Source organism: Pseudorasbora parva, chromosome 3 (assembly GCF_024679245.1).
Source record: "Pseudorasbora parva isolate DD20220531a chromosome 3, ASM2467924v1, whole genome shotgun sequence".
Taxonomy (NCBI): Eukaryota; Metazoa; Chordata; class Actinopteri; order Cypriniformes; family Gobionidae; genus Pseudorasbora; species Pseudorasbora parva.
The window spans coordinates 13,030,039-13,051,022 of record NC_090174.1 but is presented as its reverse complement, the minus strand read 5'-3'; the positions used below and the strand labels follow the sequence as shown (position 1 = coordinate 13,051,022).

The following is a 20,984-nucleotide window of genomic DNA, read 5'->3' as shown; positions in this document are numbered from 1 at the left end:
AATAGAAATTGAGGGGATGTCAGAGTTAGAAACACATTTCCGACCAAAATATATTTATAAAATTGCTAAAATTACACACAGGCTATTATTTGCAATAATATTATTAAAAATACAAAAGTACATATTAGATGTTTAGTTTTTTTTAAAACTTATAATTATTGATAACACTTTACAATAAGGTCACATTTCTTAACATTACTTAACAATTATTTGTTTCAGTATTAATTAATCTCTTTTAATGTTAGTTAATAAAAACACAGCTGTTCATGTTAGTTCACAGTGCATGTTAACAAATGCAACTTTATTTTTTAAAGTTTAAATTAACATGAACTAAGATTAATAAATGCTGCAGAAGTTTTGTTCATTGATAGTTCATGTTAACAAATGTAACCTTATTGTAAAGTGTAAACAAATTATTTAAAACAATCCTTTAAAACAATCAGTTTAAATTATTATTTCCACAAGTGCCTTACTTATAAACTTCGATGAAGTTGTCATACTCTGACAGTGGATCGATTTGGTCGATGGAAGTGTGTATTTCTTTGTGGACCTTCACTATTTCATCTGTTAACAGGCTGGTGATTTCACTGTACTCCTCCAGAATCCCCTTACTAGAATATTTAAAAAAAAAAATCAACAGCAAAATTTAAATCATTGTTTGTACATTTATGAGTGTGCCATTTCATTTGAGAAGAGTTAAACTATTTAAATTGTAGTGGAGCATATTGACGCCATAATTAAAGTATTAGTTCACTTTAAGATTAAAATTAGCCCATGATTTACTCATCCTCAAGCCATCCTAAGTGTATATGAATTTCTTCTTTCTGATGAACACAATTGTAGTTATATTAAAGGGTTAGTTCACCCAAAAATGTGCGACTTCGCAGTGACACTGCTGACGTGTTATCTGGTGTGCGCGAGCTTCATTTATAGTCTGAGGGTGATGCACGCTGTAAACAAAACAACCTTCGCTAACATGTCTAAGGATTTCGACACAGAGGAAGACTTGCATTTTTTTGCTCAGCCATATTTATTTGAACCCGAAATTCTGAAGCATATCGATGGGGTTTTGTAAGAAAACTATTTAAAACTTTATAAAGTAAAATATTTAGCTTCTAGCAGACCGCCTTCCGTATTCAACTCACGCAGAAAGTGTAATGTCTTTCACAGTTCAAAAGACTTGCACAACGTTCTAGTGATAGTCATCGCAAATAAGTTGAATACAAAAGCCGGTCTGCCGGAAAGTAGATATTTTACTTGATTAAGTTTTAAATATTGATATTATTCTTATAAACCACCGTCGATTCGCTTCAGAAGGCCTTTTATAACCCACGGAGCCGTGTGGATTACTTTTATGATGGATGGATGTGCTTGCTTCAAACTCAATGGACCCCATCCCTGCCATTATAAAGCTTGAAAGCGTTAGGAAATGTATTAGTATAACTCTGATTGTGTTCATCAGAAAGAAGAAAGTCATATACACCTAGGATGACTTGAGAGTGAGTAAATCATGGGGCAATTTTCATTTTAAAGTGAACTATTTCTTTAAATGGATAGTTTACCCAAACATGAAAATTCGGTCATTATTTACAGACCCTTAAGTTGTTTCACACCTGCATGGATTTTGTCCCTCTGTTGAACACAAAAATATGATATTTTGATGAATCTCAGAAACCAAATAGCTGATGAGTCCCATTGTCCCAGTCCCATGACTTCCATAGTATTTTTTCCCATATTATGGGGTCCATCAATTGTTTGGTTACCCACATTTTTCCAAATATTTCTTTTGTGTTCAGCAGAAGAGGTTTGGAACAACTTGAGGGTGATTAAATTATGACAATTTAAATTTTTGGCTGAACTATCCCTTTAAAGGGTTACTTCAGCGATTAGCATATGGCTTTGTATCAGTAGAAACCCTGGAGAATATTCAAATTATTGTGCTTTCCCCCCTCATATCTCCCTGAGACGAGAGATTTATGCATTTTATTTCTGGAAAAATTCCTCCTATGATGCAAAATGACGATTTTTGCATCATAGGAGGAATGTTTCCCCAGAGGCTAAAGACTACAGCCAGCAGAGGGAGCCTTTTCCGCATGTTTTGAATCCGGCATTGGGGGATGGGAGATTACACTCAGCTTGCAGGGAGAGCTCAGCTTGTAGACAGGATCATTTAAACGGAGCTATGGTGAGCAATGGAAGTCTTTTAACTTCTCAAATTCATTTCTATGAAAGTTAAGCTTGCAAAGGCATGAACTGAAACGCGCCAGACTGAACTCGCGTTGTGAATGTATGCCGCGAGTGTAGTCGCGATTACCTCAGCTCTCATCTCCTGCAGTTAGTGCTCAGTGCTGTGAGACTCGCGCGGTGACTCACTCATTATATTGAACAGACACGTTCAGTTTTTAATTGTAGTGTCTCTAACTCAGTCACAGTAATGAAGTTGTTGGCGTTGGGAATGGCCTCACAGGGCAGCGAAGCATTCTGGGAATTGTAGTCTTTCATCCCCATGGGACAAAAATACATTTTCTGTCTTTTCTCAGTCTAGAAGACACCAAATTCAAAAATAATTTCACATTTCTACTGCATTGATGACCCAGTTTAAATACAGATTCATCTTCCCAGCGCTGAAGTACCCCTTTAAGGTTAGAGTTGAAAAAATCCATTACATTTCTGATTAGGTTAACTAAAAATCTACTATTTATAATTTTTTATTTAGCATGAATTAACAGTTACACTAGTCACTGAACATACAACTTTTTCCTTGAATTTATATCCCACATTGAAGAGATTTCTGCATGGCTTGTTTGACCAGCGCTGAATGGTCATCTATAAATCAGTGGTGCGTTCTAAATCAATCCCAGAAGGCTCTTGCAATTGTTTCCTTCATGTGGATTAACCTCCACATAAGATTACTGCAAACACTGTGATTAAAAAACAGCTTAGGAAAGGAAAAAAACCCAGAGACTTCTGTTCTCTGCTAATCCTCTGACAGCTATGAGATATTGGATTGAGGCTACAACATGCAGCAAGGGTTCTAGTGTAGCTGAACTGGAGTGCAAGGTCTATAACAAAAGATTTAAATACACGTGGCAGTCCGAGCGTTTACAACAACCAGACAGTCCAGTGGGAGGACTGCACTGCCCTCCACAGGGGCCCTTCCACAGTTGAAGGGGAAGCTGTATTCTCACCTCAATAATGAAAATGTAGGGTTTTTTTTACATATATTTACAGATATAACAATCTTAAATGCTTAAATGGTATTATTTAATCCTTTTATATACACTACCAACCATTTAAAATCTTTTTTCAAGGAAATTATTTTTTATTCAGCAAAAACACATTAAACTGATCATTTAAAAAAATGCTGCTCTTTTAACCTTTTAATTCAATCAAAAAATCCTTTAAAAAAAAGCATTGGAACTTGTTATTAGCACGATTTCTGAAGAATCATGTGACTGGAGTAATGATGCTGAAAATTCAGCTCTCTCATCACAGTAATAAATTACATTTTAAAAGACATTGAACAGAAGAAATGGCTGACCGCACACTGAATCCAAAAAAGACTTAAGTCTCGGAAACTACAACGATTATTTTTATCAACTGCATAGTGCAATAAAGTGCAAAGTGCAGGAGAGTTAAAAACAGAGGAGCATGGGCAGACGTTTCAGCAGGTTGCTATCCTCAGTGCTCCAAACAGGAGCACTCAGGAGCACTGATAGCAACCTGCTGAGACGTTTGCCCATGCTCCTCTGTTTTTAACTCTCCTGCACTTTATTGCACCATGCAATTGATAAAAATAAATGCTGTAGTTTCTTAAGTCTTTTTGGATGCTGTGTGCGGTCAGACATTTCTTCTGTTCTGCTCAAGTTTACTCTTCTTTGGCTCTACGCACCTGAAAGAAAAGAGAATCTTTCCAACTGAAGAGCGCAACAACTTTCTTTCATTTTAAAGGATATTAAAATAGAAAACAATATTACTGTTTTTACAGTATTTTGGTCAAATAAATGAAGCCTTGGTGAGTAAAAGAAACTTTCAAAATATTAAAAAGTCTTATCGACTTTTTTTTGTTAATGTTTACATTTGTAGGGACGATGAAAGGAACATTCCAGGTTTTTTTTTTTTTTTTTTACATTATACATGTGTGTTGTGCTTAAACATGATTTATTATAAAGCTGTGGATCTTTAACTACACATTGCCACATTAACAACCGTTAATAATAATATCAATATGTTCAGTAACTGTTTCACAAACCTTGGAAATGACTCTTTAAGTTCCTTCCTTCACCCAAAAAAGTAGTTCCACCTCAAAAGGACCATTTAGACAACTTCATTTTGGAAACTTACTTTTGAATCATCTGGTACTTATAGGCTTCAATTTTAAAAAGCATTATTAGGGGCCAAGCACCTATTGTAATCCTTAGTAGTGGTTTTCTTCTGCTCTTTAGTCATTGGCAGCCCATAGAATCATATGCTAAAAAGTTGTAAAATTTGCACACAGATAGAGGACAGTTTGAACATTGATCACAGCGATTTTAGAGTCTCTAACTCAATCCCTCTAGCGACACCAACTGTCCAAAGTTGCACTCATGTTTATACTTTTGAATCATTAGGACTATAAAACATAATAATCGTTTGTCCTGATTCCTTGGCTCAAGATGAACAAAATTAAACAATTACCCACCAGGTTGATTTATCCAAAAAACATACTTTTTTTAAATCCTCCTAGACCGTAGTTTAAATTTTCACAAATATCTACCAGATGATCTTTAGTCCATCCCAAAAGCTCCCACATCCCTTCAGTCCACCCCCCCCCCCCCATGTAATTTAAGTTTATTAGTACAACTGTTCTCGAATAATAAATTCTACAAAGAGAATCCAAAAGTTGAAGTGAGGCTCTCTCTCTAAAATGCTTAACCGTAATTAGACTAAACTTGTGCTGTGTCCGAAATCGCTCCCTATACCCACATTCATAGAGAGGTGCAGATATGGCATCACTTTGTAGGCCAAATCACAGAAGCAAGTTAGCATTTTAGTACTTCCGGTTCCCTGGTCCCGAAGTCAATAGGTTTTTTGAATGGGGCTTTGGTTGAAAGGTTGAAATAAGGTCTGTGGTGAACACTTTCACATTTAATTCTATGACATAAAATACATCAGTATTACCCCACTTGTGATTTTTGAAGCTGTTACTTGTTAAGTGTTTGACTTCTACCGACTTAAAGGGGTGGTAAAACACATTCTTTCGAAAGCCTGATTGTGTTTGTGAGGTGCACTATAAAGTGTTCATGCTTCGATTTTAAAAAAATGCATTATTTTTCATTTACTTTACCTTTATTCTACACTGCCCTGTACCTTCTTGTAAAAACGGTCTGATGGTTTCCGAGTTCTATGAAGACAGTCCCTCAAAAATACGCAATGGGCTCAGATTGGTTAGCTGCCCAAGCTGTGTTCTGATTCGCTAACCGCCTAGTTCACGTGTCTGATAATCAGTAAGTTATCACGAGCTGTGGGCAGGGCGCCACCATTACATGAAGTCAGAGCCTGCTGGATTTACAACACAAGATCATCCACTTCACCTGATATGTGTTATGTGACATTACGTACATTGTGTGACATTACGTAAGGGAACAGGATTGAAAATGGTTGTGTTAGTTGAACGGTAAAGTTATCACAGGCTGTGGGCGTCTGAGCCGCTTTTATACATTTGTTAACATTACAATACTGACAAAGCCTACTAAAATTAAACTACAAGATCATCCACAGTGCATTATGGGTATTCTCTAGACGCTGAGCGTACATCAGTTGTACACTCGTTATTGTGGTGTATTGTGGGATTGAATAAGTGCTCTCAATGTCCACTATGGTTTCGGACACCACTACAATTGGCTGTCACTTCAAACAGTGCCCTATTTAAGGATATAGGGTTCGATTTCAGACTAGTGATGCCCGGTTCCCAAACTAATCGTTCTTTTTAACCGGATCTTTTTAGTGAACCGGTCGAACCAGTTCACCAGATCCCACAAGTTACTTTAGTTACTCACTTTCTGACATGAGTGACAGTCCCTCTGAATAGAAATAAATTAATGTCTTGAAGTATATGTTGTAACTCCAACAGTTCACTGAACTGAGACATGCTTTGCTGAGAGATCTGATGAACTCACAAGCAGCTGATACTGCAGGGTATATGCAGGAATCCTGAAGTTAATTTCAATACCTTTTTAAGACTTTTTAAAGACCTTCTCAAAATATTTTAAGACCTCATCGCACTTCAAGTTCTAATCGGCAACAAACCTTTAATAAACAGTTGTAGTCGAATGTGGACTTAAAATCTTTATCGTAGGCCAATTTATTATCGTTTATAATGCATATCTGTTTCGCAATGTATGGAGTGCGACACGTTACCTAACTGCGCATTTCGCGCTCACCAAGGATGGAAATTAACTTTTTTCAAAGTCTACCACTCAATGTTTTTACCAGCCACTTTTTTGTTTTTAACTGACAATGTGTAACTGCACGTGAAAATTAATACTACAAGCTCTACACTGTAAACCCTAATGTTGTCTTTACTTAAACAAATCAAGTAAACTTGACTAAATATTACTAGTTTAGTCTAAAAACTCAGACATATAAGTTAGTATAACTTATTAACCAACAAAATACATAAACTTAAGATTTCAAGTTGTATGAACTCAAAATCATAAGTTATTAAAATAGCTATTAACACCTATTAAAATGCTATTAAAATACTTAACACCTATGTTAAATAACAAAAAGCCAAGAGAAAATATCATCAAGTGATGTTGTTTATTCATTGATGATGAAAATAACATCATCATGTATAGGCAGAATCCCTGATCTTGTGCAGAGTCCAATGCTTTGGATGTCAAAGCAGTTATTAATAGTTCTGAAATATTAATACTACTAGAATCTAGTTAGACATACACACACATCACTAATCTGCGTATGAATCTCTACAATGGTGACAAAAACCATTTATTCATGCTGCAATGCATGTTGGTACCAATAGGGGAGTTTTGATTGGTTGTACCCAGCATGCTGAACTGAACTTGTGTACCCAGTTTGGTGAACTTAACAATTTAAGTACAGTGAATGTGAGCACCAAGTTAAGTGAACTTAAATATACAAGTTTTAGGAGACTCCATTACTCAATTGAATTGAGGGAATCACTTTCCTCAAATCATTTGAGTATTCTCAACTTATTAGGGTTTACAGTGTACAATACTTCAGCAGTTTATTTAATCTCAAGTCTCAATGAAATACTGACATTTTCTCTTTCTCGCTTATACACACACAAACATGAACTGATATACATTTCATTAAATAAGTAGGGCTCTGTGCGCTCTTTTTTTACCTGGATGGGGCATTTGGATGATTCGTGGTCTTTTTTGGATTCCAGTTTTATGGTTGTTAGTCCCAACAATGAGACTATTAGTTTTGGCATCTTTGAAGCGTGTTGACCACACCGAGCAGAACATTGTCAGTATGGATGCACCGAAATCTAAATTCTTGGCCGAAACCAAAAAAGAAGAAACCAAAGCCGAAAACCAAAAAATAAAATTCAAACTAAAATGTTTAACTCAACCTCACTCATGTGTACATTAAATAATAATGTACATGCCTACTGGCCTGCAGAAAGGTACAGAAATTGAATGAAGTAATCAAATGTAAAATAACTGCATATTAAACTGTTTAAATGAAAGATTAATCCTTATTAAACTTACAAAAGCTATTCAATCAAGAGCATTGTTTAATTTCAAACTAAATATAAGGACATCACTCAAATCAGCCTCATTTGGCTGGTGGCGGTGCTAATTTCCATTCCTGGCGAAGACCCCGCGGATACCCTGTACTGAGCATGCGCGTGTAACCGAACGTGCAGCGGTTCTCGGATCAGCAGTACAGAATCGAAAACAGTTTCTTTAGGACATGTTCAATACTGAGAACCGATGAGCTGATGATCTGAGCGTGCGTGTTATTAGTTCAGAGGAACAAAATGCAGGTTTCAAGTGTATAAAACGAATCACGTTTGGAAACATCACATAAAGCTCACTTATCACTGTATTATTTTAAAGTTTGGAAACACAATGAATTGTAAAACGGTCAATCTAAACATTTATTTCATTTTATCAATAATGCACAATATTTTCAGGAACAGATTTTTCTTATTTAATTTCTAAGTCGTTACACATTTTAAAATGTAATCAAAACAGTAGGTTCGATATCAGACTACTATTCAGCTCAGCTCAGCAGACATATTGCCTAATATTACAGTGGTTCTCAAGTCAGAAACAGGTTGCAGCGGTTTTCGGATCACCAGTACAGAATCAAGAACCGTTTCTATCGGCAGTCCGAGCGTTTCAGAATCGAGAACCATTGGTCCAATTTTCACAAAATTTGACTGATCATTTTCAGACAATGCTGGCAAAAAAAGTTATGGATTTCATTTCAATAAACAAAACCGGTTTTGTTTATCACTTCAACAAATTTGAGGACATGTTGCCAAACTGCATCTGAGGCTGTATCTCTGGCGTTGGCATAATGACACTAGACTAGGGCTGTCACTTTTGTAAAAAAAAATCCTGTTCAATTTTTTAAGACATAAGTGTTCATTGAATCAATTCTAAAATCAATTTTAAATGATGTTTTCATTTTTAACGCTAAATATTATACGCCATATTATAATTTTATACGTCAATCCCCAGACAACTAACTGCCACAACATCAAAGAAAAACATTAGCTCCAGGCTTTAACATGGCTGTGTCACAAATTTTTAAACAAATTTAATCACCTATGTAGGCAATTGTAGTCCATGAACAAAGGTTGAAAATAAAGCGTAAAAAATTCACTAATCTGCAATGAATTTAAAGTTTGTGTGGATAAACACGCACGGCAGCTACATTATCCAAATCAGACTAGAAACATCTGTCACAGTCTAGTCTATATAAGAGCCTGCACAGCGACAGGAAATAAAATTAACTTTAAAAAAACAGCCTACCTTACCAGATAATGTGCGGAGCTCCACTCATGAACCGCTCACCGGTAAAACACCGTCCGCTCAAATCCTGCTCTGACAGGAACTTTATCTTTACTGTAGCCTACTATACTAGTGCAGCCATTAAAACACATATATAGTTTCACATGTTAAATATAACAATATTTATTTAATTAAAAATATTAGGCTAAGTATAATGTTTTTATTTATTTAAATTAGCCTACCTTGAATATGAAAATTCAACCCAACACATAAGATGGAAATATGGGGGTCAGAAATTATTTTGACCACTTAAAGCATTTCTTTGAATTTTAATGAAAGTGAATTTTGTTTTATATAAATTTTATCTTAATTTTAAGCAATTGTTTTATTGACTAACTGCATTGATTTAATAAATAATAAGAAAATATAGAATGCAATGGCATGGACACTCTGGCGCCGCGTGAACAACAGCTTAAATAGACAACTACTAGAAAAAAAGCTTTGTTTGGGGCAGCCCTATAGCCATTTATTTCAGAAAGACCTATATTTGATCCAGCATGTCACAAAGGGCATTTCGGGTTGAGCACCCGGCACTCAGCGGTATGAGCTTCAAAAATTAACAGAATATTCAGAAAGGCGGTCTCCATTCTGGAGGAAACAGCGTAATACTGCTCATTCTTTCTTCGCACACAGCAATTGTCACAATATGATATCATATAAGTTTTAAAAATATAATTCAACATATAAATAATGCATGTTAATAACTTTTTTATTTGTTTAATTCGATTAAAAATAATAGTGTGCATATTTGGTTAAAACTAATTCCCTATTTTCACTTTCGAAACTTGTGTTGGTTGGTCCGATCGATTGTTCAATCGATTTTCAAATGTAAAGTGACAGCCCTAATAGACACCAAACGTGGTGTGTCATTTCCATCCAATACTGACCACACCAGATCATTTGTGTCAGCTTCACCTATTTGTCATAAACGTTAAACTGAGCAATTCCAAGAGGGTCCTAACACCATTGGTGCTCGGGCCCTAATTGTCACATAGAAAGTGATTACATTTATGGGTCTTCAACAATTTTGCTTAAAATAGTCTCCAAATACTTTAATACGTATAATCATGCAGTTGATCTGATACTAGCTGTCATGCTTGCTCATCATTTTGCCTCTGTAATATTTGGCCAGCTCTATTGTTTCCATTTTTTTAACTGATGGACAGGTTAAAATGTTCTTCAACATGTCTACAGTACATTCATGCATTTAGCAGGCCCTTTTATCCAAAGCAACTTGCATTGCATTGAATATACAGTGGGGCAAAAAAGTATTTAGTCAGCCACCAATTGTGCAAGTTCTCCCACTTAAAATTTTCCTCATAGGTAAGTAGTACACTACAACTTTGAGAGACAGAATGAAAAAAAAATCTAGAAAAATCACATTTGCTGATTATTAAAGAATTTATTTGCAAATTAAGGTGGAAAATTAGCATTTGGTCAATAAGGCAATGACAGAGGTCAAACGTTTTCTGTAAGTCGCCACATCGTAGTGTGGGCAATTCCTCTTCGCAGATCTCTAAGCGCAGTGATGTTTTAAAATCACACGATACATCGATGCTGTCATATGTGCGAATATGACCAGACATTTTCACTGTCTTCCCCGGGTATATTCTCCAGAAGACGCGAGAGAGAACTTGCGCGCACTGAGAGAAGATCTGTCTCTGTGCACTCGTCCCAAAGCGCGCAAACATCTCAAAGCACGCAAATATTGAGTTCTCTTTCAAGTCTTGCGCTTGAACGGACAAACTCACACAGAAAGTATGTCAACTTGTCTATCTTGATGAGCATCCAAGCAGACATAGTCTGTATGCCTTAAGTTAACTTTACAGTCGAGAAAGATGACACACATCCCTGCATTGGGTCTTATAGGGGCAGTAGTTTTAACTGCTGTCTGTCAAAGATAAGGAAATCACTCACTGTTCTTGATTGAATAGCTTGTGTAAGTTTAATAAGGATTAATCTTTAATTTAAACAGTGAAATATGCACTTATTTGACATTTGATTACTTTATTCAATTTCTCTACCTAAAAACTAATGTTAGACCTACCTGAAAAGCATTGTTAATTTTCGTAGTATCTTTGCTCAATAGTATTTATTTGTGTGCTGCTTGTATTTAAGTTATTTGTTCTTATTTTCTTTATTTTTATTTAACAGTTGTCCTTTTTTCCCTGAACATAGTAAATACAGAATCGTACCGAAACCTTGAACCTAAAACCGTGATACAAATCAAACCGTGAGCAATCTGTACCAATACAACCTCTAGCGTAACGTATATGAGAGGGTATCACACATATTCTGAAAGCCTTTGGCAGAATTCAGATGAGCCAATTTAATCTAGATTAATCTATGCCCACCTATATTTATATATATATATATATTCCCTGAGAACTGAATCCATGACCTGGTCCTTGGTATTGCTAGCACCATGCACTACTGTTTGAGCTACAGGAATGCCTAGAAATAGAAATAAACCAGAAGAGTAATGTGGTCCACTCACAGTGCATTGATCATCTCCTCCTGCATCTTCTGCAGGGAGTCCAGCAGCAGAGGCAGTGCAGTCTCATGGTAGTGCTCCTGATGTAGCTGCGCACTTTTCACCGCCAGCACGTACTGGTTGTGCAGGTTATGCAGCTTCATGGTGGCTTTGTCATAGCGCTCACGTGCTTTCTCAGTCTCTTTGCCTGACGGAGAAATGAAAGTGATTGTGGCAGTGAGATGAAAGGCAAAGGAGTAGTCTAATGTTTTTTTTTTTGTCATGTAAGCCTTTGAAAACTGCAGCTTTGTTCTATGAGTAATTGTAAGTAGTGGTCAACCAATATTGCTAATTACAGTTTGTTTTTACAATCGCTGGATCCATTTCTCAATAACTTTTTTTAAAAACTTCACACAGTTCTCCTATCCAATAGTCTTTGGCCACTCAAACTCTCCTCCTCTCTGTGCATTCAGACAATATAGACACAAGTCCTTTTCCAGGCAAATTTGTAACATCTTTAGTAGATTGGAACTCATTAATTATGCAATTTTGCAATGCTTTTCTTACAGCCACTTTCTATTTTGTGAAGCTCAGTCTTTTTTCTGCACATCAGAACTATATTCTTTCATTTTACTCATTGTGATGGATGATTAAAAGAATTTGGCCTTTGTGTTTCATCATATTTATACTCCTGTGGAACAGCAAGTCATAGCTGGACAATTTCAAGCTCCTAGTCACCCTGTTGTGCTACAAAAAACATAAATATGAATGGGAATATACTTCAGAGATATTGCTAGGGGTGCCAATAATTATGGCCAACATGCATTGGAGAAAAATATTTATTTTTACATGAGTTTCCCCCACTTTCAATTGGTTTACTTTAATGAAAGTTTAGATTTTGTTTTTATTCTAAAGATTAAAAGGATAAACAATGCAGATTAATTTTCACAGCCGCCTTTGCGCATTTTTTCCAAGGGTGCCAATATAAGTGGAGGACACTGTACATGAAGTATTTCCTGTATTTGCCCCAATAAATCAAATGGGGGTAAAGACCACAAGCGTCTATAGTTCTTTTGATTACCCGTTGAGACACAATATAATGGTGTAAAAGTAATGTTTTACAGAGCTTTATCTACACATTTTAATTTTCAATACTTTTCAAATAAACTTTTAAAATGTCTGTTAAATGGGTCATGAGCTGGCTTTTTTTTATTTTTATACTGTTGTCTGAGGTAACTAATGACGTTCGTGTGGTTTCTACATTCAAAAACATCACAACTAATAAGTAATAGGCTATTTTCTGCACTGGTTTTGAGGCTGTCTTCTGAACGCTGGGTTTTGATGGGTGTGCCGCACTGGAGACTTAGAAGTAAACGCCCACGGCTAGGATTGGATAACATTTGCATAATGTATAATTTAATGAGCTTCAGCTCTGCTGTCATATCTATGCTCCTGTCAGTTTACATGAGGGAGAGATTATTTTGAAAGCGGCAACTGCAAAGACTCTCTGGACCACAGTGCTCGTAAACGTCTTTATCACCCATGATTGATTGTAATATTATTTCTGTATTGCATGGCCCGCAGGATCGGTCGATATAAGCACAAACCACACACACACTCACACACACGCGTGCAACCAGATCAAAAAAGAATTTCTGCCGACGGGCGTACGTTTTGGTAGGTCTGGAAAACACCCGGACTACTATAACTACATACTATAACTACATACTATGGACTACTATAACTACATTGTGTGTTTTACTCACAAGTTTTTTTTTTTTGCACCATTCCTGTCGGACCCAGTATAGAAGGCACAACATTGTGTCTGCAAATCAGCACTTGACACTTGATAACAAACGATTCCGCGGTGAAATGAAGTGAACGCACAAACGTTCGTCCCCACATGAGCTGGAACTTCATTAAAAATAAATGAAGTATCACACATTCCTAATATTATGATACGAAGGAAGCTTATGCAGCGACTGTGTTATTCCACAATATCTTGCTATCTTCTTCCACATTGTTATTGCTGCTGGCTAGTGATCCGAACAGCTCCATGAGTCGGTGGGCGGGGCTACTGAATTACACGTGCTGTAGAGGCGGTGTTTCATCACGCGATGACGTAAGGATGAAGCACACTCGTTTTCTGGGCCTGGTGTCTATAAAAACTTTTTGTTGACTAAAAGGAAGTTTTGAGCTCTGAAACTTATAGGATAAGCTTATATTACAATGACCTTTATATATCAAAAGCACAAGAGAAAGTTGATTTCTCAATTCATCACCCCTTTAAATAGCCATATGGAACAGATTATACAATTTAGTAATTGTGGTCTTTCAAAAAAAGTTTTGCAAAATATAAACTTCACCAATGAAATGTGCAACACTTGATTTTTTTAATACTAATTTTTATGTAATGTCAATGCAAGTTCCAGGTCATGATGAAGGATGGGATTTGCTCAAAAACATTTTTAAGAAAGTTATTTTTTTCTTTTAAATACTGTATTTTGCATTATTGCTTTGAATCTAATTAGGACATTTTGGGGATTTTTTTCCTCTAGTTTATTTATCTTATTTTCCTATTAATGTTATATCTTTGGGTTTGGTTTAGTCCTTTATTTTCAAGTATAAATAAATATTAATTTACACTTTAAACTTTTTGTATACACGCTGCCTCTGTTTTTTGACCACAAGTGACCACACATTCTTTGGTGCCCATCACTGGGTACCATTACAATGTAAAACGATTTGTTGATGGCTTACTCTAGAATAGTCATATGCTGATGTATTTGCATCTTGCGTGTTACATCATCCCACCACATCCAAATGAGACATTTTTGAACTTGGTTACATAAATGTTTATAATGAGGAGGACGTTTTAAGATATAACTGTTTCTCATGTCATGAGCCCTTTGAGGGCATTGAGCTTTGGCATTTATCAGACCTCTCAAGCGCCAAGACTGCAACCGTTTCATGCATTCGAAAGACTCATTAAAAAGAATGGTTCATGAGAGTCATTTTATGGGAAATTGGACATTATCGGTTTATTATCTGAGAGAACAGAATATAAATAAACACCTTACCTTTTACAACGGCCTCCTTGTATTTGTCTCTTGCTAAAATAGCATCCTTGGTTAACTGCCTGTAGGTGCATTTCAACTTCTCAAGATCAGCTTTGGTTACCTGTGGAGAACAGAAGCCAAGTCAAAACTGATCCATGAAACTGATGTTCCCTGTAATGGCAGTGGGGATCTATGTCACCGCAAAAAAAAATATTTTCTTACTTAGCATTTTTGTATTGATTTTTCTAGTCAAAATTTCTACAAATTCTTGCATTAAGAAACATTTACTAGACAAGTAAAAAAATGTCTTGTTTGGGGGAAAAATAACTCAAAATTAAGAGAGTTTTTGCTTAAGATAAGCAAAATAATCTGCTAGTGGGGTAAGCAAAATTATCGTATTATTGTTATTATTTTGCTCACCCCATTGGCAGATTATTTTGCTTATTTTAAGCAAAAACTCTCTTAATTTTGAGTATTTTATTTCCCAAAACAAGACAATTACTTTTGCTTGTCTAGTAAATACTTCTTGTTTAAAGAATTTTTTGATGTTTGTACTAGAAACAAGACAAAATACTAAGTAAGAAAAGCATTTTTTTGCAGTGTACTAAGTCTTACCTTGTTCATTTCAGAGTCGATCTGCTGGTGGAGGCTTTGGTAACTCTTCTTCACCTGCTGCTTGTCTTTGATCATCATGGTGAGGCGGTGGAGAGGCCCCGAGTTGAGCTCCTCAGCGTGACACTTCATGATCTTGCTCAACTGCTCCGTCTGCTGCACCATGTGAGTCCATGACTGATAACAATAACCACATATGATGATACGAACAGATAAAATAAGAAAAGCGTGTTTGTGTGTGTGTGTGTGTGTGTGTGTGTGTGTGTGTGTGTGTGTGTGTGTGTGTGTGTGTGTGTGTGTGTGTGTGTGTGTGTGTGTGACAAACAAAGAGATGAAGAGATTGAGATGCCGAAACATAAACAGAGATAGAATGTTGCAGGTACTGAGCAAGTGAGCATATAAAACCATAAGCATCATCTTCACTTGTCTACCCATAATGCAGCGGAGAGGAGCAGAGGGCCGTTACCTTGGACACACTGCTGACATAGTTGATCTGAGAGCAGTTGTCATGCTTGTCCACCTGCTGGCTGATGTTGAGCAGGAGCGATGCATATTCCTTGTCGCTCTTCACCCTCAAGGTCATGAATCGCTTCACCGTCTCCAGCAGCTTCAGCTCCCAGTCCTGCAGCTTCATCAGACCATCGTGGGAGTTGCGCAGGTCCCGGCCAAACCCCATCTTACTCGCAAGGCACGCGGTCTCTCTCTCACTCAACGGGTTGTGCGGCTCAGGTCTGCATCGTTACTGCTTCCGCTGAGAGAAGGTATGGGTAGAAATAATGACTGGTTAGTTGAAAGGCATGAACAAATGTGTGGAGTTGAACTCTTTGTATTCATGCTTGTTTCATATGGTTTTGATAAACTTTTATACCATTTTTAATAAAAGTTTAAATGTAATGATGCCAAAATGTAATGTGGCTTGTAACTATCAAGCAAAAAGAAATAGCATATTTTTCTTAAATTATGAATGCGAGTGTATTTTCAAAAATGTAAAGAAGCTCCCAGTCCATGCAACAGATGGAGCTGGAGATCAGTTAAGGTAATGGGCGTTTTCTGAAATATGCGTTGTACGCGGTAGACCAATCACAACAGACTGGGCCATCTGACCAATCAGAGCAAAGCAGCTCATGGAAAGGAGGGATTTAGAGAGACTGATTCATCCTTCAAGTCGTTTGAGAATCACTGAACATTGTGGTGATGTGCAATGTATATTATGAGAAAATTAAAGGTGCTCTAGAATGAAAAATGTAATAAACCTTGCCATAGTGAAATAATAAGAGTTCAGAACATGGACATCACATACTGTGAGTCTCAAACATCATTGCCTCCTACTTCTTATGTAAATCTTGTGAATCCAAATTTTCACCGAAAAAATGCTTTCTCAAATAACGCCAACCGTGACACAAGCATTGGGGATCATTTATATGCAGGCCCCCAACATTTGCATCTGTCCAAACATGTTCATTGTCAGGCAGAAATGGAGCGAATCATCAAAACAAGCTGCTCGCATATGGACACACTTCATGTTCCAGGCTGTTCAGGAGACCTGAGGACTTTACATATCCTTCCCACAGATAAAAAATGTCAACAGTCATGGTTGATGTTTATAATCCGAAACCACAACAATTTAATTCAAGATCGTTCGTTTGTTCGGCCCATTTCAAGCAAGCTTCGCTTAGCGTCTTAAACTGAAGAAAGTGGCAACTATATTCCTGCAAGCAGTAAGTAGCGATTTTATCCACTTATTGACTGTTTAAACAATTTCTGATTAAATTGAAAGTTTCTAAAAAGAGACCGCACTGTCTAGATAGCGCAAGATGCTAGTACAGTAACAATAGGAAACTCCAAGTACCATACAAAACTAAATAGTGTGCCTAATGACAAAGGGTAATATTATTTTGTATTACAAAATACAACCGTAGATACGTTGCTTAGATTGTTCACTCGATCCTTCTAGCAAACAAAACAAAAATTGTGAAGTTAGACCGTTAAACAGTTTTTCACCATTGCTGTGCTCTGGATTTTCTAGGCGGTGCTAAAACGGTGGCTCGATGACGCACTGGAGCCTCCGAGCCTGGCCTCGCCCCTACTGTTGATGACGCACTGTAGCCACTGAGGCTCACATCTAGAGCACATTCGCATCAGTTTGCTGCTCAATCGCGAGTACTCTTAGTTACTATAGCCAACAGTTTGCTAGCTTGCTATGCCTTTGTTGCGGAAATGCATACTACACACACACTTTCTCTCTCTCAGGCGCACTTCTCTCACCCTCTGGTTGTTTCGGTTGAAAGGAATGGCTACTGTTCTCTCCTTTTCAACAAATCATTTGCACACCTTTTTTCTTCATTTTTTGTATCTGAAGCTATAGCAGCTACATTGAAGGCTCCGGTGTCTTTGTTTAACACCAAAGCTTGTGTGATCGCGGCCGGCTCGTGGTGCAAACAGTCGTGTCATGTACCAGCTGATTTGATGCGATGATCAAATTAAATGACTCGTAGCGTCTGTAATATCTCACGACCTTCCGAGTGTCCGAATTCGCACAGTGTAGCTACGCCTGCCTTAAATTGCATAAAACGGAGGGGGGAAAAGTACGGACCATTCTGTTGCAGATCGAGGGGAATGATATATGTCAGTGTCCTTTAAGTTTGTTTCTGGCTCTGGAGGCTCAAACATGTATGGCTTTGTAAACCCAATTAATAAGCTGCTAGGAACATCCATTCGGGCTGTAGCGGTGACATTTGAGTGAGGCGCCTCGGTGGTAGCTTTTCAGCGAGTGGGGGAGGTTTCAGCGCAGCCAGCTAACACGCCCCCCAGGGTTTGAGAGCAGATCAAACTAATTTTTTCAAGATTTTGATCTCTTATTTTATTTACTTGGCGACTTTTTTTATCATTCAAATTTGGCTGGGTGGTTAATAACATAATTTTCTGTGGTGTGACTAACTCAGATCACATACTTAATTTTGACTTTACAGGGTCTTTAAATGCATCCAGACAGAGCGAGCTAGCGTTTTTCATGAAATAAGGACATATATCACAAACGCAGACTCTTTTAAGACCCAGAAAACTGTAAAGATGTGTTCTCATCTCATGCAGCAGAAGTAGAAGAGGCTCAGTCAAAACGCTGCATCTGGAACTGGATGAGGGATAATATGAGCCGTGAATCTCCCGCTGACACGGAGCACGCTTTAACATCGCAACTGACGTAACATTTGAAAAACTCAGTCAGATATGGACCTTATTATTTTTGACGTCACTACAAGGAAATAACCTGGTTTATAAATAAAGTCATGTAAACACGGTTTACTTGCATGGTGAACACACCCAGTGATAAACCTAATCATAAAATAACTGCTTTTTTTTATAACCCTCCGTTGACCTGTGGGCAAGGATTCGAAAAATGCGGAAATACAATCTGTAAATCTGTAGTTTTCACAAAAGCTCAAATGCTATTGTAACTGCGTTGGTAATTTCTCAGCCATTCGGACGTTGTTATTTTTTTTCGTGGGGTCGTAAAGGTATTTTCATAATTTAAAGGGGTTAGTCTGTGATTTTATTGCCGTCCGAATCTAGAATGTCAATGTTTTTCTCCCATCACCCGCGTAAAAATCCCCGGCCGAATGACCTACTGTTTTTTGACAAACACTAAGGTCATGTGGTAATTGAATTGCCGTCCGAATCCACATCTCTAAGCTTTCAAGAAGAAATTGCTTCAAAATTAACTGTTTATCCTTTTTGACCACTGCAGAGCACCGTATCGTTTCTCTTTGCTGTAATTTGGATGCATTTATAGAATGATCTATATGCAAGATCTATAGCCTACACTTTTATACCATGAATAAATCACCATCCGAACGCAAAAGTTTTATCACTGAGGTGGCATGCAAATGTATTTTTACGGACATCCACATGAGAAACAATTACCGTCAGAATAGGGCTAAAGAAAGAGTAAACATTGTTCATTTACATATACTACTGACATTGCAATAAAAAAAACAGTTAAAATATGGCGAACTTAGGCTTTAGGACTTCATTTGCTTAATGGGTAGTTTTACTTATAGAGGCAACCAAATAAACACAATATGATGTAAAGCCCTATTCAGATGGTAATTGTTTCACATGTGGACATCTGTAAAAATGCATTTTTATGCCACCTCAGTGATAAAACGTGTGCATTCGGATGGCGATTTATATGCTGCCTTCACGTGCTATCGGAATTATCGTAAATACGAGTTTCCGAGGTAAAAATTGCACATGAACTGATGTCGTGTTTACCACTGGGAAGTTCGGAAATAATTGCAAGTTCCCGAGATGGGAGTGCCATAACAGTTAAAAATGGCGGATGGGAGACAAATTTCTGCTGTGGCAGGTGTTTTATTAGTTTTTTTGTTCAGTTTCATTGTCTGGTCTTGTCGTTAACGTAGTAGGCTACTTAGCCTACATACATTAAGAATCATTTGAAGCATATTGTTTATTTTAAACACATTGAAAATCACATCCTTCCAGAATAGTGAGCAAGCTGACTATCTAGATAGTGTGGTAAAAGTAGCTATACAAAAGGATCATGTAGGGCTGAAAACTATTGCCATTTTAGTCTTTAAGCAGCCTTATCTTGTCTATATTATGCCTTATTGTGAATGTGATTATAAACAATATGTTTTTGTGTGGTGCTGCTAGTGTTTGCCAGTGATTCTAAGATTTTCTGGGAAATGGAAAATGACTGAAATGTTTATAGTGTTAAAATAACATTTTCCCAAGACGCACAAGAGTATGAACCTGGCGTCCTCCATTCTTTCCGACAACAAAGCACCTGAACACAACAAGCTCGTAATCACGACTTCTGAAGTGGGAAGTAGGAAACTTCCGATAGCACGTGAAGGCAGCACAAGTCCTCCTGATGGTATTTACGAGGTGAGAAGTCGTGTTTACGACATCATGTGCGTTCAAGTCTCTGGTCGGAACAAGATGGCGGTGTTCCTTCTTTTAATGAATGAATTTCACGAAAATACAGCAAGGTTTGTTAACTCCACTTATAGAAAATGAAGAACAAAGAATGCGCATCAGGTGAGTTTTAATCTTTGAAGTTTTTATTTAATCTATGAAGCTGTAAACTGTAAACGGTATCATTACATATTAGGCAATTTTTTAGTTAACACAAAGCTAGCTTACTTTGTTGTAAATGACAAAGCCTGACAGTGCCGCTGTTAAATACCCGTTATATTCAACCACAGACATTGCATTCATTGATTCCACTGTGTTTCTCACTGACACACCCCTAACTCGTAGAGATCAGCCCTAAAAGAAAATCCTGAACTTCCCACTGGTATTTACGACTTCATGGTGACGTTCCATTATTCCTGGTGGAGCAGCGAGTTTTGTGATCCTGCACACCTGAACACTGCTCACGTGTTTAGTCGAATGATTGTTTGTCTGCTGTAAAAATGCTATATGCTTGGAATAAGAATAAAATCATATTCAGTGTAATAATTGTAATTTGAAAATTTTGGAAATGACAGGAAATAAGTTAATACAATGCTGGAACTTTAACCTATATAACGTTAACTACTGCCGTAACGGCTCATTTCAAATGTTTTACGTGTTTTTTTTTCTTTCTCTTTTGAGCAGTGATGAAAGATTATTCTTGTAAATAATTTTCCAGCATTTCAGTAATAATAAAAGGATAGGGTATAGATCTTTAAAACCTATCCAAATTACAGGGAAACACAACAATATGGTGCTCCGCAGGGGTCAAAAAAGATATAAACAATTCATTTTAAAGCAATCTCTTCTTGA

The 20,984-nt window shown here is 37.0% G+C and overlaps 1 protein-coding gene across 1 annotated transcript in view; it reads right to left on the bottom strand.

Moving 5' to 3' along the window:
* The window catches only part of fer (fer (fps/fes related) tyrosine kinase), a 68,205-nt gene that overhangs the window by 34,828 nt on the left and 12,393 nt on the right, over positions 1–20,984 (bottom strand). Inside the window, exons 2-6 of the mRNA XM_067437843.1 lie at positions 15,664–15,948; positions 15,201–15,374; positions 14,607–14,706; positions 11,551–11,734; positions 474–611 (exon numbers count right to left, since the gene is read on the bottom strand). Coding sequence (XP_067293944.1) covers positions 474–611; positions 11,551–11,734; positions 14,607–14,706; positions 15,201–15,374; positions 15,664–15,873 — 806 coding nt within the window. The 5' untranslated portion in view covers positions 15,874–15,948. The remainder of the gene's footprint in view (positions 1–473; positions 612–11,550; positions 11,735–14,606; positions 14,707–15,200; positions 15,375–15,663; positions 15,949–20,984) is intronic.